This window comes from Protobothrops mucrosquamatus, unplaced genomic scaffold (assembly GCF_001527695.2).
Source record: "Protobothrops mucrosquamatus isolate PMUCROS unplaced genomic scaffold, P.Mucros_1.0 scaffold3243, whole genome shotgun sequence".
NCBI lineage: Eukaryota > Metazoa > Chordata > Lepidosauria > Squamata > Viperidae > Protobothrops > Protobothrops mucrosquamatus.
The window spans coordinates 124,474-144,632 of NW_015389237.1; the positions used below are offsets into that span (position 1 = coordinate 124,474).

At 37.1% G+C, this 20,159-nt stretch overlaps 1 protein-coding gene across 1 annotated transcript in view; it reads right to left on the reverse strand.

Annotated features, from left to right (window-relative positions):
* Window positions 1-20,159, reverse strand: part of SYNJ2 (synaptojanin 2) — a 39,368-nt gene that overhangs the window by 11,311 nt on the left and 7,898 nt on the right. The window contains exons 3-15 of the mRNA XM_029286289.1: window positions 19,202-19,472; window positions 17,591-17,816; window positions 14,303-14,386; window positions 13,650-13,711; window positions 11,775-11,871; window positions 6,608-6,771; window positions 5,988-6,069; window positions 5,692-5,841; window positions 5,423-5,610; window positions 4,356-4,537; window positions 4,008-4,089; window positions 3,247-3,387; window positions 124-316 (exon numbers count right to left, since the gene is read on the reverse strand). Coding sequence (XP_029142122.1) covers window positions 124-316; window positions 3,247-3,387; window positions 4,008-4,089; window positions 4,356-4,537; window positions 5,423-5,610; window positions 5,692-5,841; window positions 5,988-6,069; window positions 6,608-6,771; window positions 11,775-11,871; window positions 13,650-13,711; window positions 14,303-14,386; window positions 17,591-17,816; window positions 19,202-19,472 — 1,922 coding nt within the window. The remainder of the gene's footprint in view (window positions 1-123; window positions 317-3,246; window positions 3,388-4,007; window positions 4,090-4,355; window positions 4,538-5,422; window positions 5,611-5,691; window positions 5,842-5,987; window positions 6,070-6,607; window positions 6,772-11,774; window positions 11,872-13,649; window positions 13,712-14,302; window positions 14,387-17,590; window positions 17,817-19,201; window positions 19,473-20,159) is intronic.

Below are 20,159 nucleotides of genomic sequence, written 5' to 3' on the forward strand. Positions count from 1 at the left end.
AAAAAGGTAACTTTGGGTAAAATAAAAATCACATGCACTTAGGTGTTTCCCAATGTGTATTTTTAATCCTGAAAAATGTGCAAATTCAGCACCACTGTAAATGAAACTTTCCCCAGACCTTACCATTGGGAAACTCAGTTTCTGAGTGATCTCTTTATAGTCTTCGTTCCGTTCTTTTATCTGAGACTGACCAGCTGTCAAGTGGCTACATACAAAGCATAAGCTGGTGCTATGAAATTGGAAACGGATGGCAACTGCTCCTTTGTTTCCAGCTTTTCCTCTCATTCCAGTCTTTACTGTGTCCACTGCTATATCCCTGGGCAGAAGGTGATAAAACCCAAAGCAAAAAAATTAAACTTTTAGGAAGAATTTGAAAATTCTGAACAAGCAATTTGTTTTAGTCTTGGTTCTTTCTAAACAGAGCATCTCCATTCATGGATGGAATGTGGATCCATTGGAGATTCCTGATGGAAGAACGAGTGGAATTTTTCTTATTTCCCATTTTCTCTGGTGCAAAGATGACCAATCTATGGCATTCAGGCTACATATTGTCCCACAGAACCCATTCTTTGCCTCTGGTTTCATCCCGATTATATAGATCTGGCCACAAAAATGCTGATCTTCAACAATGTGATGTGTCTTTCTGCAAAACTAAGGGGCCAAAACAACCACTACATCCTTTAAAGCCCTCCAATTGCCCGCAAAAGGACCACAAAGGTTGGTTGTGTCCAGCCTATTGGCATTATCCCAGCACTGGCAATGCTGTTGGCAAAAAAAATAAATCCAATATAGATATTGGAGATCTCCTCCCTCCAGCAAAAGATCAGCAAAACCCCACTGACACAAGCCAATTACTAGAATGCATGAAAACATCAAAGATCACTCCAGTTGTTCCTTGCCAGTGTCCAATTAAATACCCCAGTGAGCTGCTCTTCCCCTACCCCCTAAAAAACCATGCTGAAGATGTCAACAAACATCTGGTCATTCACATATATAGACCAGCTATCTGCAGCAGACATTCCTTGTTACATTTAAGAGTTTCAGTTCATGTGGACACATATACGTGTAGAGCCAGAATCCTAATTGCAGACAATGGTGTTATATTGTGAAGATCATTTGTTCAGTGATACCACAGGTGTAACTTACAGAAAAAAAAGTATCATCTAATCAAAGTCAGGTCTCTGCACATGGTCTGAGGTGCAAGCCATACCAAAAGAAAGAAATATAGAAAGCTTGTGCTGAACTCAGTGACATTAACTAGTCTGTGTATGACCATAACTTAATACCACTAAACTATCCTTACATCGATTCTTATCATATTATGATAGGAAAGATAATTGTGTAACCCATGCAACCCAAAAACTCCCAGCAAAATTGCAGAGTAATTTTTGGTCAGCAAGAGGTACACATCTTGCATTTTCTTAAAACAACAACAATAAAAGCAAACAAGAGACCCCCCACAATTATTAAATTATTAAATTGATAGAAGAGTGGGAAAATAATTGATAAATAAAGTACACAAGCCACATTTTTCCTGTTCTGCCTACTTTTTGATACATCAGTTCAATCCTCAAACTAAAGCTGGCACATACAAGTCTCTGGTGGAAGTTTCTCCAGGAAACTGAATATGAGATGTTAACCACAGACCCTTATTAATGAAAATTTTCTGTTTAGCATCTTAGACTAAGCTTTGAATAGAAATGTGTACTCTTCAGATTTTAAGTGAGAAGGTGCTTAAGATCTGGCCTGAGCACATTCACTCTGCTTTATGGTGACTCCCTAAAGAAACTATATCTTCGGTTCATCCAGTAGTTTTGAGACCTCAAGAAAATATATGTTTCATTTAAGGCAGGGGTAGGCAACCTTGGCTCTTTTATGACTCGTGGACTTCAACTCCCAGAATCCCTGAGCCAGCCACCCCTGATTTAAGGGATTGTTAAGGAGGTGATAAAAACCCATGTACAGGTGTCACCTGGTGGTGCTTCTTCCTTAACTCAAACACTTATTTTGCTGGGATCTTGAGGATACTGTGCAAAATGTCTTTCAAGAATTACCAACAGGTAGGGAGAATCTGCCCATGGCAAATCTAAAGGATTTTTTCCTATTTTTGGATCTGAATATCATACACAACTTGTTTGGCGTAACAATATTTTGAACCTGCAAGGTTATATAAACTGTCACAACTTGAGAGAAACAACTTTATATATTCTGCATGCCATTCTTCATTCTGCCAACATCAATCTATGCAGACAGCTATTTTCAAGGAACATGCCATTATGCTTGCCCTGAAATACAATTTTGTAGCGGAGGGCACAGTGTGTTGCAATAAAGATCTCAAAACCCACTCATTTTATTATGTGAATTATTCAAGCAGAATGCAATTCAAAGAGAGAGGAATTTATTGAGCGTGCTCCTCTTTCTTTCTGGCATTTCTTGTAGTTTTTTTATTGCCCAGCAATGATATATTTTGGAAAGTATATACCTACAATAATTATTTAAACTGATAAAAACATTAAAAAAAATTAAATAGCATAGGATAAAATAAAATCAACACTACCAACAGAATATGAAACAGTCAAAAATATTAAAAAAAACTAATTTTATAAAATAACTTTTATGAATCCTAACATAATTTTCTGAATAAAAAAAAATCAACACCTATGTTTTGCTAAGTCTTTGATGAAAGGATGGGAGGATGTAAAAGTATTTAAGTAATACTGTAAGTATTGTGCCTAAGTGTGGTTTACCCATGACATGAACATATAGTCATGATTATCATAGGGTATGAGTATGGGCTTAATTCATTATAATCTAATTTTTTTATGGAGAAAGTGTGTATCTCTCCTAGCAAAACATATATACTCAGGAACAGATGCAAGAGTAGAAAAGAACAAAAAGCCATTACTTGTTTCCATCTCTGAACATCTAGCTGTCTGCCATAAACAATTAATATTTGAAGTGCTCCTAACTATATGAAGAAATGGGGAAGAAGAATAAACTATGATTCATCTCAGAAATACGGGAATACAGAAAATTCATTTTGAAAAACAAAGTAATTATTGCAGTCCACCTTGGTGAGAAGAACCAACAAAACCAAGTAACTCTGATTTTCCTCCAGGCTATTTAAATCAGAATTAGAAATAAACACAGTTGTTCCTTAATTATTATTTCCATTAAAGAAAATCTACAATTGGTCACAATCTCTCCACAAAGTTGTCACATAAAAACAGAAGCAAGAAGAACTACCTTATATAGGGAACATGGAAAGGTCTTACAAAAATGAAGAGGCAAACACCCACAAGCTGGGCTGAGGTCAACAGAATATATCGATGTGTTCTTGAAAGAGCCTTCTGAATCTGTTCTCCCCATATCTTCTTATTGGTTGTGCTAAAAAAAATAGTTATGTCTTTGAACATACTGTTTCATCAGATAATTTAACAAAATTCCATGAAGCATTCTATGGATTTGAGCAAAATGGTTTTTAGTCCTAACTATGGACTAAAGTAGTTGGACTAAAGTAGTAGGCTATTATTCAATTATGTGTATTTACATGTATCAATATGACATTTTGGAATTTATATGATGAAGCTAAATTCATACTGAAACTAAATTCCCCTCCCACACTCAGCAATCTTGACTAAAGTCATCAGACTCTAGAGATGTGTAATCATTTTATTTATTATATTTATATAAAACCACTGAAGATTATTATATCCTAGCTAGTTTATAGCATGTAGTATTAAAATACATTTTAATGACAGAGCATCAAATAACTATTTGAACTATATCTTTTTTCATATGGATATTTTTATACCAGACATAAATATGTCTGGTATAAAAATATCCATATGAAAAAAGTTAATTAACAAATACTGAACACACTCATTTCAGGAATTTGAGAATAACAAAACTTATGATAGTTCTGAAATTATCATGAATAAGGAATTCAATGAGCCTCTCAGACAGGAATTGAAACAATGCAGTTCGACAATTCAATGTCAACGTACCTCGCATTCACAATATTGCCAGCATTTAATTCTACCATTTCTTCAAATCCTACAGCAAATATGTCGGCGGGACAATGATCATCTGTTGTGATGGGGAGGGAAAAATCAAACATAAGAATTGATTTGCAACTTAATCTAATTACTCCATTTCAGGAAGGAAGATAAACACTAATATATGAAGCTCGCCTGCCCAAATGCACGTAATTAGTTCCTACTAGACGTATCTAACTTTGTTACCCTTACAGTGGAACTGGGCAGTCCCAAATGTCATCCTCATATATTCACACACACATACAAATACATACAGATGCATATTTTTATCGTATCACCTGTAGTACTTTTTATTACCTTGAAACTCTGAAACCCCACAGAGTTTAGGGGAATCAAGTAACCAATCTGTTAATTCGCTGGTACCAAGGATGTTACTCTTAAACTGTTTGCCTCCATTTACATTCCAGGTCCCCATGGCAACACGAATTCTCTTGAAGTTTGTGAATTCAAATTGACGCTCTGACATGATTTTCAAAGTGCTTGGTGTCACTAATGGAGATGAGGAAGGAGAGGAAGGAAAGCTATTTTTTTCCTTAAACTATGAACCATGGCAGTGATTACAAATTATCTCTTGATAATTATTTTGCTATCATGCTTCCAAGTATTTCCTTTATAAGTCTGAATGCAGGATAAGCATGTTAAATTATATTGAAGCCTTTACAGCAATAATGTTTCTTACTAGCGAGAGTTCATATGTAGGCACATGGATAGTGTGAGAACATTTTTGCATGGTACATACATAGTTTAAAAATAGGGACATGATCTTTGCAGATTCCACCCTCCTTCAGTGTTCTGAAAGATCATCCAACTTTCTAGAGAAGATTGAATTGGCATTATGGATTAGAGGATCAAGAATAAAAAAATGGTGGAGATCATCAGGTCCTTTATTCTATCAGTAGGATTCTATTGCTGTATTAAAATCTCCCACTAATGGACGGAACCTTTCACTTGTGAGACACTGATTTTGAATACAATGAAGAGAATGGCTGAGTATCCTACTGGGAAGTCTTAAGATAAGATAACCTTTATTGTCATTTTTTATTGTGGGCACAACGGCACATATCAAAAATGAAATTTAGTTGCCCGCTCTCAAAAGTGAAACACATACATGACACACACCTAAACCCACATCCCTATATATACGTAGCAAATAAATATTAAATACTGCCCGTCTTGAATATATAACGGAAGGAGGAAGCTTGAGAGTTCACAAGGTTAATGCTGTATGGGATGAAACTATGGCTGAATCTGGATGTTCTGCTACGGATACCACAAACGTAATGCTGATTTTTTTTCTAATATGAAATCTTGTGCAGCTTATTTAAGTGAATTACTCCCAAGAAATATACAAGACTAGATAAGACTGCAGAGCTATTGAAATAAAACGATCTTGCTTACTCAGTAATGCCGTATGATCCAGCAGCATTCTCTCTTCTTCATTGTAAAAATCACCCATAAGCAGTAAATCAATGGCTTCCTGTTTCACGCTATCAAAAAAGTTTGACTGAATGGTCAGTGATACTGACCGGGCACCGTCTTTAAATTTCCCAACCTACATAAGAATAGGAGTAATAATTTAATTTCATAGTTATTGAAATGTCACAGAATAACTGAGGCTCACTTTTTCCTTTACCTTAGCTTTTCCTTCTAAAGCACGGCTGCCTGTAAAAATTCTGCTTAGACTGTGCCCATTGAGAGCCCACATTGCTTTGTAAGATTCCAAAAAACGTTCAACTATAGGTTTGGAATTTAATCCCAGGCTTTCGAGTTGACTTTGGAGAACCTGATTTGAAAAAAAGGAAAGTACAGTGCAGAATGAGACAGGACAACAATCAAATTTCCCACCCCCATAATATCCAATGTTTGCTCATAATTCCTCTTGTAAGGGTTTTGTTCAAACTCTCAGAAGCTGAATGTTCTATCACTTACCTCAAGTGCTATGAAGGTTTGGACGGCATTAGTTCGATTTAGACAATCCAGACAATTCATTCGAATGGTACCCATCTGTTGACTTCAAAAAACAAGTCAAACAACTAAAAGAATTAGTACTGTGCCTCCCCCTATAAGTTGAATATTCTACTGAACAATTCTAGCATGAAAATTTAGGACTCTATGGACAATAAAAGTCTTAAAGCAGAGGCACAAATTATAACAATTCAATTTATTCATTGCTAGCCTCTTGGCCACAATTGATCAAGGATCTGCATCTGGAATGCTGCAATTGGCTAGATCAGTTTTCCCTCAGAACCGTAGCCCAACTCTGAGTGGAAAAGCAACATTTTACATGTTGATTCCCATACATCATAAGAACAATTAATTGTAACTATTATAGGAATCATGATTCATATTAATTTACTTTACAAATGGATGAGATTGAAACATCAGCAACAGATATGAGGTGTCCAAAAGTGTCACCAGCTTTCCAGACTGTTCCATATGTAAAAGTGATGAAAAGATAGCATAAAATACCCACAAATGTAAAGTTGGAGCATGAAAAAGTGTTAAATAAAAAGCACAAATACCTGCAGAAGGAGGAGTACCATACTCACCGGGAACTTGCATTTTCACTTTTTGTAAAGATGCCCAATTCTTCCCAATGCACTTTTAGCTGGGGGCCCAGCAAATTCTCCAGTTTCCCATCTTTTGCAAAATGATGGTAATCAAAATTAATCATTGGTGTGTCTACTGCATGGGATGATGCCCAAAGCAATTTCTTATAAAAGAACAGAGAATAATCTTTTTTGTTACTTCATTTGTAAAAGTCTTTCCGATAACATGTACTGAATTGCTGGTGAATGATATATATACCGTGTTTCCCCCGAAATAAGACCTCGTCTTATAATTTTTTTGCCTCCAAAAGAGGTACCTAGGTCTTATTTTGGGGGGGTGTCTTATCTTGGGACCATCACAGCCAGGCCTCCCACACCTCGACACCTGTTGTGTCGCTGCTTGACTTCTTCAGTGGCCGCTTGCCACCACTTATGGGCTGGACACCATGTGGCACATTGTGCCATTGCCGCTACTCATGGCAGGACATCGCATGGTGCTTTATGCCGTTGCTGCCACTCGTGGCAAGAAGTCACATGGTGCTATGGGCCATTTTTGTTGCTCGTGGCAGTATGCCGCATGGTGCTTCATGCTGTTGCTGCCGCTTGCAGCAAGAAGCCGCGCAGCTCTTCAAGCCATTGCCGTCGCTCATGGCAGGAGGCCACGCAGCATCCTGCCACAAATAATGGCAATGGCGTAAAACGGACACGGCCCAAAGAGCCATGCAGCATCCTGCTACGAGCAGCGGAAATGGCCCGAACCGCTATGCAGCTTCTTGCCACGAGCGGCAGCAACGGCACAAAGTGCTGTGCAACCTGCTGCCGTGAGCAGAGGCGCTGGTATGACGAGCCATACAGCGTGACAAATGTTGGGGCAGCTTCACTCCCTCTATCCCCTCCCTAGTTTGATTTTTAGGTGTCCGACTCATCCCAAAATTAGGGCTTACTTTCGGGGGGTTTATATTAGGCCCACCCTCAAAAATCAAGCTGGGGCTTAATTTCTGAAGGGGACTTACTTTTGGGGAAACACAGTATGTCTAACAATGCAGTCAGTTGTGAAGTTAAACAGAAGTAAAACAACTAAATATTTGCATTCAATTACTTATCAATTTCAAGAGCATTCAGGTAGTCCTCGATTTACAGCCATTCATTTAATCACCATTCAAAGTTTCAATGGCAATGGAAAAAAGTGACGTATGGCGGTTTTTCACACGATTGTTGTAGCGGCCCCACGGTCACATGATCAAAATTCAGCCACTTGGCAACTGATTGCATATTTATGACAGTTGCAGTGTCTTTGGGTCATGTGACCCCCTTTTGCGACCTTCTGATAAGCAAAGTCAATGGGGAAACCAGATTCCCTTAACAACCATGTCACTAACTTAACAAGTGCAGTGATTCACTTAATAACTGTGGCAAGAAAGTTGTAAAATGGGGCAAAACTCACTTAACAAATGCCTCAGCAATAGAAATTTTGGGCTCAATTGTGGTCTTAAGTCAAAGACTACCTATACTTAAGTTTCTGTGACATGGCATCATAAAAAAAATGGGATTCACCATGTTCTGATCTAATTGGGTTTAGTTATCTATCCTTTAGCATTCTCTACATGAATTAGTCCAACAATCATGTTGGTAGGGGATGACATGAATGATAACCCAAAACTTTAGAAGGGACAGGTTGAGAAAACCTAGTTAATACTTATGACATAGCTGCACAGTCTGTTTATTGTATTCATGGTCTGAATATTTTTCTTCATTACAGGTTGGGAGGCAGAGAAATAAGTAAAAATAAAACTATATTTTGTTCCCGGAAACATTAAGATAGTAAAATCTATTTCTCATGTAATAAATTATTACAGTAGAATATTTGAGGCATCCAGTCCTACACTGAAAAAATACCAGCTAAGAGACCACAGAATTTGGCAGAAATCCCAATAGACTGGCAGAATGCAAAATATGCTACTATCATAAAAATTAGTGATGGAATATTCTATTAGCAGAGTCAATTCAAAAACCAATCAGTGAAAAGAAGACATTATCAACAGAATGATAGGCAGAGAAATAATATTCTTATATTGTAATATATATCAGTTATCATTTCAATCTACACCTGTCACCTCAGCTTTTCAATGATGTTTTACAACAGCTCAGACCAGGAGCAAAGGATCTTCTTCCCAAATGGCTTTGGTGGGAAGACTGAATCAAAAATATAGTTTTCTAGGTCTCCATAACTGAATGCGCAACTGGAGTAACATAATGCAGTATAACAGCGCATCACCACAAGTATATTAAATGGACCACAAGTACAAGTTGAACATAACTAAGTTAGCCTCTTTGGCTTCACACATGCTCACATATGGGAAAATGATGTTTGAAAAACTACCCACGCCAAAAGGTCGTTTATATGTTGCCTCCATACTCCTTTACCATATGTGACATTTTTTGGCTTTGGCTGAACTGCACTGCATAATGTGACTATGACTAACAGGTGTGATAAGAGTAGAAAATTTCTCCACCCATTCACAAAGCCGTATGCTTGTTTGTTTAGTGCTGTTATTTCGAAAATTTCTACTCTGCCCTTTAAGCTTGTGTTGTATGCAGACAGCAGGGGTGCTAATGCTAAATTGAATTTTTCTCACTCTCACTAGCAGTATGATCAAACTCATTGCAAACTTCCAATGGCTAAGATCCAAAATGAATTTAAGAGAAAATCACTGTGTATGTAAAGGCTGCTTCTAAGTGATGAAGAGGTGAGCAACAGCAGCTTGTGTTTACCACTGGATCTGTTCCTTTGCTAACTGTCTACATATCTTTGTCTATTTACAGGCCTCAGTGCTTCATAGTTTACTTCGGAATGACTGAAGCACTACCAGCCCAGCATGAGTCATTGTTCCAAGCATGCTATCCAATTCTGCAGCTGTATTAACTGTTAGCCTCACAGAGGAATCACAGTGATTGCCTCTAAATGATGCTAGTGAGAAGGGCAGTGGGCCAAAAGACACTTGGTACACCCCAGATCTTCTGTTCTCCCCAACTTTGTTTTTAAAAGACCATTTAAAATGTTAAAAAGAGAATAAATGGGCAGTCAGCATGCTCTCTACACTACTGATGTTTCCCCAAAAGCCTCTAGGTTCTATAAATATAAAGAGGTTTTAAGAAATAAAAAAGGTGGGTGTAGCCAAATGCTTTGTAGTTTCCTGCCCAGAAAAATGACAATTTTAACCTGGTGTGAAAGAAAGCCCTCTTATGGGCTAGGAGGATTGGTGATACATGACATCAATTCCCCATCCGGTCGCATCACACTCATTCAGAAGAACCGAGGCACTTCCAGGTTGAAAGGATTAGCCAGTGACATCACGACTGCCCAAGGGAACGCCCAGTTGAAGGCTCCTTTCATGTCCCCAGCAGGAGCTGGAGCAAAGGGTGGCAGCACTCAGTCTCAAATGTGCGCTTGCTAACCTCCAACCCAGCGTGCTAACCATTATGCTCCTCCCCATCTGGTAAGCATTTATCTCCCCCTACCCCACTCCATCCCACCCTATATTTTAGGCCCCATGTCTGAAACATAGACACAGCAGCAGAAGCTTAGCTGGCTGAAAGAGGAGTTACTTCACATGCTGGAGGACCCTATTTTTAATCTGAGTAACCATCGAGAGAGCCACCTTAGCTGAAAGCAGGGCTGCATGGAACAACCCTCTTCCCAATACTGCCTGATTAGACAACCTTGCTGGATACTTGTAGGAGATGACCAGGGGGAACCCTAATACAGGGTCAAACTATCAGTTGCTACATTCCCACAAGAGATGAAAGTCCAGCCCTCTCTCCCCCAGCCCATGAATTCTGTTGATTCTTATCTAGCACCAATTTGCCTTGACCCTTAGTAGATCAGATTTTTGTGTATAGGTAGAATGTAATAAACTTCTATTACTTCGAATTCAGCTCCTGTTCCTGGTTACTTGCGCCTGACATCACTATCACTATCACAGCAGAATTCACTGTTCTGTCCTGTTTTTCCCTCATCTTCAAATGTCTCCCTGCCAGAAGGGAGGAGGCTTCATGCTATCCGTAGCAGAACATCCAGATTCAGCCATATTTCATTCCATACAGCATTAACCTTGTGAACTCTCAAGCTTCCTCCTTCCATTATACGTTCAAGATGGACAGTATTCAATATTTATTTGTTATGTATGTGTAGGGGTGTGGGTCTATACATATGTTGTACATAGTATGTTTAGGTGTGTGTCATGTATGTATTTCACTTTGAGAGCGGGCAACTAAATTTCATTTTTGATGTGTGCCGTTGTGCCCACAGTAAAAAAAATGACAATAAAGGTTACCTTATCTATCTTATCTTATCTTGCTTGTGCAAGCTTAAGAAAATATAATTGAGAAGATTTAATGCACTGAATTGCTATTTGGTAGTTCCCCAGTGCAACGCAGTGCACGGGAGGTGGCAGAGCTGGTTGCTAAACATTTATTAACATGCTGCTCCTCACAACCCATCATGTTCTTTGTCAACATATAGGAATTTTTACAAAATCTGATACCCTTTACAGCAGGGGTCCCCAACCCCTGGTCCGTGAACCAGCACCAGGCCGCAGCATGCCAGAAATCGATTCTCGCAAACAAGCAAAGCCCTATCCGCGGGTTGCAGGCAGTACATGAAACCACGCCCCCACCAAAAACCTTCTCTCCACGGAACCGGTCCCTGGTGCTCAAAAGGTTGGGGACCTCTGCTTTACAGGCTTAACTCCAGTACATTCGTACATCTTTATTCCCCCCCCCCCTCAGATAAGCATTATTGGGAAAAGCAACAGCATATTGCTGCTTTTTTTCTAAGAAAAGAACATCCACGGGGTACAACCTCTCATCCTCTGCTTTCAGTGGAATTATCTCTCTAAGAAACAGGGATCAACTTCAGATAAATGATCCAGTCGTATTCACAATTACTTATAACCCAATTGTTTTCAGTAGGCTGTCAAAAAAGCATTTATATAAATTTTACCAATTTGGGGATACTCAAACATATTTGTAAAAGGAAAATTACTATCTCTGATTTTTGCAGGCTGAGTGCTGGCTATCTAATAAGTGGGTATTTCTTACTTTTATAAGAAGCAAAAATTTGAACCAAGACAAAATTAGTAAAAAAGGCTTTGATCTTTGTTTTTACCTTGAAAGCCCTACTGAGGACCTCCTCTCCCCCTTTGCTTCTCAGCAAATTAACGATCACTTGTTTGCCATATTGCTCCTTCAGAAGTATCATATGCCTGAAAAAGCAGGAATAGGTTGCTTTGATTTCATAAATAATAGAAGCTACCTAGAATTCTTCTTAAACTATAAGTGACCAATGTCAGTTATGGCCTTCTAACCACACAAGTTTTTTTCAGAATAGCGGTTGAAGAACTTGATTCCTTACTACAATTTACATTTTACTCCAAATGAATACCTGTTGCATATTTTAATAATCAACCACTACTTCTTACACACCACCATTTTATAATTTACCTGGATTGGTTACTTGTTGGGAGTGTAAATAATTGAAATTATATAGGTAAACAGACTGTGATTTAGTTTATCAGGACACTGGTTTATTATAATAGATTCAGGGTATTCCTTATTTCAGGGAGCAAATTGAGATACCTTAATAGTATCTTGAATATTAAGATGCTTCCCTCAGCTGTAAAAATGCAATTTTATTTTATTTTTTACAATTTTACTAGAAAATGAATTCTTTCCTTGACTATTTCAAATATTGCATGAAATATTAAGACATCTACCAGACAGTGCAAATTGCTCAGGAATCAGTACAGACTCCAAATAATGACACTGCATGAAATTAACCTGATTCAGGATTTTAGAAAACAATCCTTTTGTTTGCCAATATTAACATCCCATAGACTACTAGGCTTAACCTGTGTTCCATCAGAACCAGCAGGAGTCTTCCTCCCGCAGACTTTGCAGCTGTCATCTCATTTTTTTAAATTATTTTCTCCTCAAGCAATTAAGGACTGCTAAAAAGGTAAGGGCATTTAATCATACAAGACCAAATAATGACTTTAGCGGAGTTTCAATAAGAGTGCCAGTCACATAACTCTTCATAATCCATCAGAATGTATTGGCCTTGGGATGGACTGTTTTCAAAGATTCTCCATTACTGCACTTGCAGAGTAAAAAAAAGCTATTGCTATCTCTAAACTTCAAAAGAAAAGCATTTGACAAGAACAATGAGATGTTAATTCCCATTTCAGATTAGCCTCCATCTAGATAAAATAAATCCATCCAGAATATGTCCTGCCCTAAGATTTGGCTGCACACATGTTAGAACAATCATATAATTTTCTTGGTTATAAAGTTCTGAGTAGTTCAACATCCAAACAACTCAGCATTAGTGTTGAAGTCTCATCAAACTACAGTTCTAGGGGCTATCAGCATCTCTTTCTAGGTACCTCTACTCAAATACTCCAACTGAGGGAAAACCTATAGAGGGGAACTGAAATTTCTATCGTGTACTCTCTGGCTGAATTTTCCTTTCCTAGAGTGTAGCTTTCTCTCTTGTAAATTAAAAACAGTATCAATAACATGACATTCTTCTAAACGTTAGTTTAGAGCTACATGATTGGAAAAAAGTGTGGTTTTTTAAAAAAATCATAGTATGTTTTTCATACTTTGTTTATTTGTTTTATATCCCACCAGTCATTCAGGCGCTCAATGGAGCATGCATAGTCCTCCCATTTTGTCCCACAACAATCACCTAGTGAGGTAGATTTGGCTAAGAAAAAGCAATTGCCCAAAGGTACCCAGGCATCTGAAGGTACCCAGAACACTGACAGCTTTGTTTAAAAACATACACCTATTTTTCAACATTTCTTTTTTCTCAGATGTAGTCCTAAATGACAAACGGGAATATTCATGCAAAAGAGCGAAATGAATTTGAAAACCAAAAGACATGGCTGCACATAAAGATTCTAGAACACCCTACAATGAAAGCTGTAACATCAAGTTCTAGGCTGCAAGTTATCAGCAATCTTGTAATTATTAAACCTACTTATCAAAAGCAGGAGCATTTGCCTCCAGACCTCTGGTAAGCTTCAGATGATGGGAACCAACCTAAAAAGATAACAATAAAAAGAACAGGAAGTGATACTCTTAACATGAATCACTAGATGTCTCCCTTCTTCATTTAGAGAAAAGTGTTTCTTTATTATAGCCTAGCAACCATCTTGGCATCCACAAATGATGCCACAGAACACAGGAGGCAGATGTTATTAGAAAATGGGAATGACAAAAAACAACGATGCATAATTAATTAATCTGCCCAGAATCTTTTTTCCAATGTTTTTCAATTTCTTTGTAAGATTAAAATTGATTGTCTTGCTTATATATTTTAAATTTTTTATTATACAAAATTAATTAACAAAAGAAAAGTATAAAGGCATATGATCGCATTTACAATATAACCACTTATAAAGATAACTAACGCACTCCCCATTTCTATATTTCTGAATCAGTCCAAACTCAAATAAGCACATGTACAAATCCATTTCATGTGAAAGGTTACATCATAGTCCCTCCAAAAAGAATGGAAACTCCTGTCCTATTTACAGTTTAACACCAGAAATGCTTACATGCCAAATATAAAGGAAACTTTCAGTATAGTGATAAACATTGCTTTAAACATTCATGATTTATGCTTATTACCTGCAATCCAGGTTGCTCCCAGAATAATGGAACTGAACCTCTGATCTGAACAAAGGAAGAAACATCCATGTCCAAATAGATAGTCTGAGAAGATAAAAAATAGCATATATTTAGATTAATGCAATGTTTGACTACAAGTAGTGCTCATTTAACATCTGCTGGTTCAGCAATCCTTTGAAATTAGGACGGGTACCCCCTGAATGAGATTATTTACAAGCGGTTTTTGCAGTTGTGGCTGTTACATATTGCCATGATCTTGTGATTGTAATCTGGGTGCTTGGTGACTGGCTTGCAATTGCAACACTGCAGTATCCCATTGTCAAGTGATCTTTATTTGCAACCTTCACTACTATCTTCCAATAAAGTTAATGGAGAAACTGGAAGGAGGTGGCATATGGTGATCACATCACCGTGGGATGCTGTAACTGTGTGTGATTTGCCTAACCACAGCACTTGGGAACTGTGGAAACTGCTGTCCTAAGAGTGGTCATGTGCTGCCATAACTGCATCACTTAGTGACGGAGTTCCTGGTTTTAATTACCATCAGTAAGAGAAGAGTGCCTATATTAAATTGTTTTACACATTGAGTAGAGATCAATTTATCTGGATTATCAGATATTTTTAAATTTGCAAAATAACAATTCATAAATATCAAATTAATATAACACTACTAAGCAGCTTAAAATGCTGACAAGACTTAGAAAATGTATTATTTAAAAAATATTTTTAAAAACCCATTTGGCTCTTAACTATTCAATATACCATTTTTCACAGGTTCATTTCTGATATGCACTCACTTCATACAAAAATTATTTTGTTTATAAATTATAGAATAGAAAAATGTGAGCCAGCCTATATATCACATTTTCAAGGTGTCATCCTTTATGTTTGACTTCTGTTGAATGTACACTTGGTATCTAACGACAGTCTGTATAGAACTGTCACTTTGAGATATAATAACCAGAACTGTGCAGGATATTTTTAGTATGATTGTGCCATAAAATGAAATAAATACATCATGCTAGCATTTCTTTCCTAATAATCCTAGTCAGAGTTTGCCTTATTTACACAACGTTTTTCAGTCTATTCTATTCTATTAGTTAAAAAGATAATATGATTTTTGTCTAATGCATAATACTTTATACCACCTTATGCTGGGCTATATTATTTATGTATTAGTTCATTCAATTTGTATGTTCTCCCATCTCAACAAAATTCAGAAGAAAATAAAAACACAATAACATAAAAATTTAAACGATGGCAGCCAAGTATGTCATACATCATAACTGCTAGAATAAACAAGAAACAAGTCTCTGTATATACTCAGGTCCCAGACCCAGGCCTGATCTTTAATTAATTAGCTAATTAAGGCTAATCAATCTTAATTAAGAAATTAGTCATTTCTATGTCCCATTTTCTAGTTTGGAAAATACTTTTGGATTTTTGTTGTCTTTACAGACAAAGCTACATAGACATTTCCCAGGATGCTGTTTTTACCTGCAATGTTCCATTTTCCCTGTCACTGCCAGTTCTTATTATAAAAAAATATTACCCACTCCAAGAACATTAAGCCTGGCCTGTTCTGGAGCAAAAAAACAAAAACAGAATGTTCCAAGAAGAAATAAAATATTCCCCCCAAAAAACTATTTCATTTTGCTCATCCTTAGTTTCAGCCTTATATTCCCTAACCCAGGGGTAGACAACCTTGGCTCTTTTATGACTCATGGCATGGCTGGCTCAGGAATTCTGGGAGTTGAAGTCCACGAGTCATAAAAGAGCCAAGGTTGCCTACCCCTGCACTAGCCTGTATCAGCTGATCTCTAAAAGCTAAGTAGGATCAGAAATGGTTAGCAGTTAGATGGGAACCATCAAGAATCTCAGGACTGTAAGTTAGATAGGGAAGCTAAGCAAATATCCCAGAAGGCAATATCAAGTTATTTCCATATGATTGCCAAACAAATTACACTGATTTGAAGAAAATTAATTTATTATGGGTATTTTTATACAACTAACTCTGATGATTCCTGCTGGTTCTAATACTGCTGTATCAAGGCCAGTTTGAATGAGGAATTAAGCTGTGTGGGATGCAACTTTTAATTTAATTCCTGCTGCAAAATTCCTTCTCCCCACTTTTCAGTCTGCATGCTGCTTTGTTCAGATCCCCAGCACCACCACTTCTTTGGATTGTTTTTGTAGCAAATGAGCTAAAAGATCAACAGCTGACTTCAGTTTAGAAAGCAAAGAGACTTCAAATTGTTTTGTTTTTCTTTGCGCATGCAGTGAGTCATCAGGAGAGAGAGGGGGAGAGAGAAATGAGTCACAGAAAAACTGAAGTATCAAAAGTATACCTCAGTGGGAAGAGCTTCCAGGAGATAAAGCTAATTGTTTACTTTCTTCCTTAAACTAGGGGAAACCATGCAGCGTAAAGGGGTCATGACATCTAGAATCCTGGGGTATATAATTAATGTATGAATAAGTAGAGCCAATATGATATGATGAACTATTTTTTCCATTGTATTAGAAGCAGTCATTACTTCATTGCTAATTATCTGCTAGTCAGCTAACAAAGCAAAATCATTTTCTCTACCGCCCTAATATTTTATATTCCAAACATAATTGGACTCAAGCCCATTCTTAAGTTAAATCCTATTTTTATATATGTATTATTGTAAAGAAGGGAAAGGCGCTATTGTTAAGTTTGTGATTCTCAATGGCTTGTATCACCTCAAATCTATTACTAAGGATACAAGGAGTCCTCAAGTTATGAGAGCAACTGGGACTGGAATTTTCATTTCTAAGCAATGTGGTTGTAAAATATAATGCCACATGACAACATCACTTCGCAACAGCAGTTCTGACAGTCATAAGCCAAGGACCACCCAGGTCAGGATCTCACATCCTGACAGCTTCTCCATTGATTTTGCTTGTGTGAAGCTGGCAGGGGATATTGGAATTCGCAAAAATATGACCACAGGGATGCCACAATGGCTAGAACTCCCAGAACATGTCATTTTTCCAATGCCCAACATATTTTATGGAAGTCTTAACTATTCCCACCATCTGTGACTACTTAGGTAACCAAGTAAAATATAATTGAAGAAGTTTCACTCAATGCCTACAAATGAGATTCTCAGAGGGAAATGGAGGAATACCAATAGTTTTAGCCAGGGCTTTCTATTAGAAGGGCCAAGAAGTCAGAAAAGCTTATCTTCTCTGCTTTGCTGCTTTAAAAGATACTTCATTTCACACTTAATTATTTAGTGACACGGATCTTCTCCTGCCACTTACCTGCTCCGTCTCAACAAAGTTAGAAACATGACCATCATCATTGACTCCTCGTATGTGAAACCGGGCACCAGCTCGCTCACAACTAATCCGGGAGATGAGACAGGCTTTTGCCTTCTTGTGAGAGGCATAAAGAGTACGAATGTCCACCACACCACAAATCACTTTTAGTAGCCAGTCTGAACAGTTCACCTGATAGTGTTTAAAAGGGACATGCAATAGCTGGTTCCTGTAAGAGTCAGCAGGACAGAAAGAAAGATCATGTAGGTCCAACACACGTTTATACATTTTATATCTATAACTGTATCTGTATATCCAAATCTAGATCTCTCTCTTTAGCAAAGATTACTTTTAATATGTTTTTCCCTGTGCACTTTACAAATTTTAAAGCCTAGTACATAAGGTAACAAATGATATCCTAACCAGACTAAAAAAAACCCAACACTGCAGATAAACAGAGATAGTTAGAAAGTCACAAAAGGAAGGAAGTTTAACTGCATGATTTTAAAGTGTTGGTTATGACCTGAACTTTTACAAACGTTTGTTGTTCACTATTTTTCTGCAATAAAAACAGAGAATATTTTATTTACTTATTAGTTATAGTTTACCTCCCCCACCCCCCAAGGAGCTATAGCTATTCTCTTTAAAATCTTCCCCACAATAACTCTTTCAGGTAAGCTGAGCTATGAAAGAGAGTTTCCAAGACTGAGAGGACACTGGAATCTGGTTCTTACCAGTTTTAAGTTAGAACCATTAAACCACATCACATTATCTCATGAATGCCACAAAACTACCTCTAATTACCTTTACGGTGCAGTAAATCTGTGTTAACATGACCTATAAACTAAATTTAGGACCTACTTAGTGTTTCTGCATCATAAATAGTAAAACAGCTAACACAGGTTTTTGGGGCCTTCTGATCAATATTTCACTGTTGCTGGTATGTATTCAGTTTGGCACCATTACTATATTAATGTATTTATTCTACAACTGTTCACACCACCATTTAAAGCAAAAATATTATGAAATAATGCTGTGGATTTAATAGCCTTGCATATATACTTAAACTTGTATATTGCTTCATTATGAATATATATTTATAAGTTTTTATTGAAAACTATTAATCATTCAGCAGAATTAATTTATTCATTAGCTTTACATAGGAAGAAGGGCACAGCATCCACAGAAATGGTGGAGATTCCACCAACATCAGTCCTAATGAGTCCTATTGTTTTCTCTTAATACAGTCAGTAGAGACAATATAACCACACATTTCAATGTCTCTTGTGTAAATCAATGGGACTTAGCTTGGGGTACAATATACTTGTGTTAAACAAATCAAGGAAAATTGTCTCTATTAGACATATTCAAAATACATTTAAACCTGCTACTCAATATGTGAAATCATAAGTATCTAAGAAGATCCTGGATGGATTGAAGATTCATCTTACCTAGCAATTCTGGGCAGCTTCACCAGTTACAAAGGAACATTATATACAAACAACAATTATCTGAGGGACAACATAACATCCTACTATATCAACCCAGCTCAAAGAGACCCACCCAAACATCTTAAACCAAGGCTTGGGCAAAACTCCTAAGTTTGGTACCAACCAGAAAAATGAATTTCCAGTCTGATAGCTATCATCATCTTTCTCCTGGGCTCGGATAGTGAGATCAAAGTTTGATCCTGAATTTGGCCAAGAAAAATAGAAAACCCCAGAATTCAGAAGTTTCTTCAAGGCAGAGACACGATCTTCTTCTTTAGTTTCTTCTTGGAGAGCACAAAATTCAGTAGCTGTGATCTTGTAAACTTCAGTATCAAGGATTTTTCCCACTGATGTACAGCCTGTCACAAGAACCAGGAAATGCAAAGTGGAGTTGCCTGCAAAAAGACATTTATAATATAGTTATATTTATATACACACACTTATCTGCTTATGCTGCTCTAGTTTTTAGCTACAAAGGCAGCCTATATTACATGCTTTCATTACATTTATCAGAAGACGACAATGGGTCCTTGTTAGGCTAGTAATCAGAGGCTAAATTTAAAATATTTATCTGTCTGGAAGTTTCTGTAGGTATGAGAGAATTATACATAGGCATAATTAAGTTTATAAATCTTTAGAAGTAGAACATTTATCTGTAAGCATAGACATAGTAGATTCTGTCTATTCTAATAGCTAGACATTTCTAGGAACACTCAAAATAAAGCTTAACCAGAATCTTCATGATATAGTATCATAATAAAATGTAACAAAAATCTTTTCAACAAATCTTTTGAAGCCAAAATAAAATCAGGATTTTGGAGAACTAAAAAAATCTAGAAAACAGTTTTGTGCAAGCCTCTCTAATGGAATCATTTTCCAACCAGGTAACTCTCACTGAAAATGTCATTGTTTAGTAGCCATATTTCTCATTTTATTTGATACTCTGAAAATAATTATGAAGCTCCAAGATAAGGATACTATTGTAAATCAAGTCTTCCCTTCACACATTCTTCCTTCTGGGATTCAAAAGCAGATTCAAATAGGCTGCAAAGATCAAAGTGCAATAGGAAATGAAAAGATAT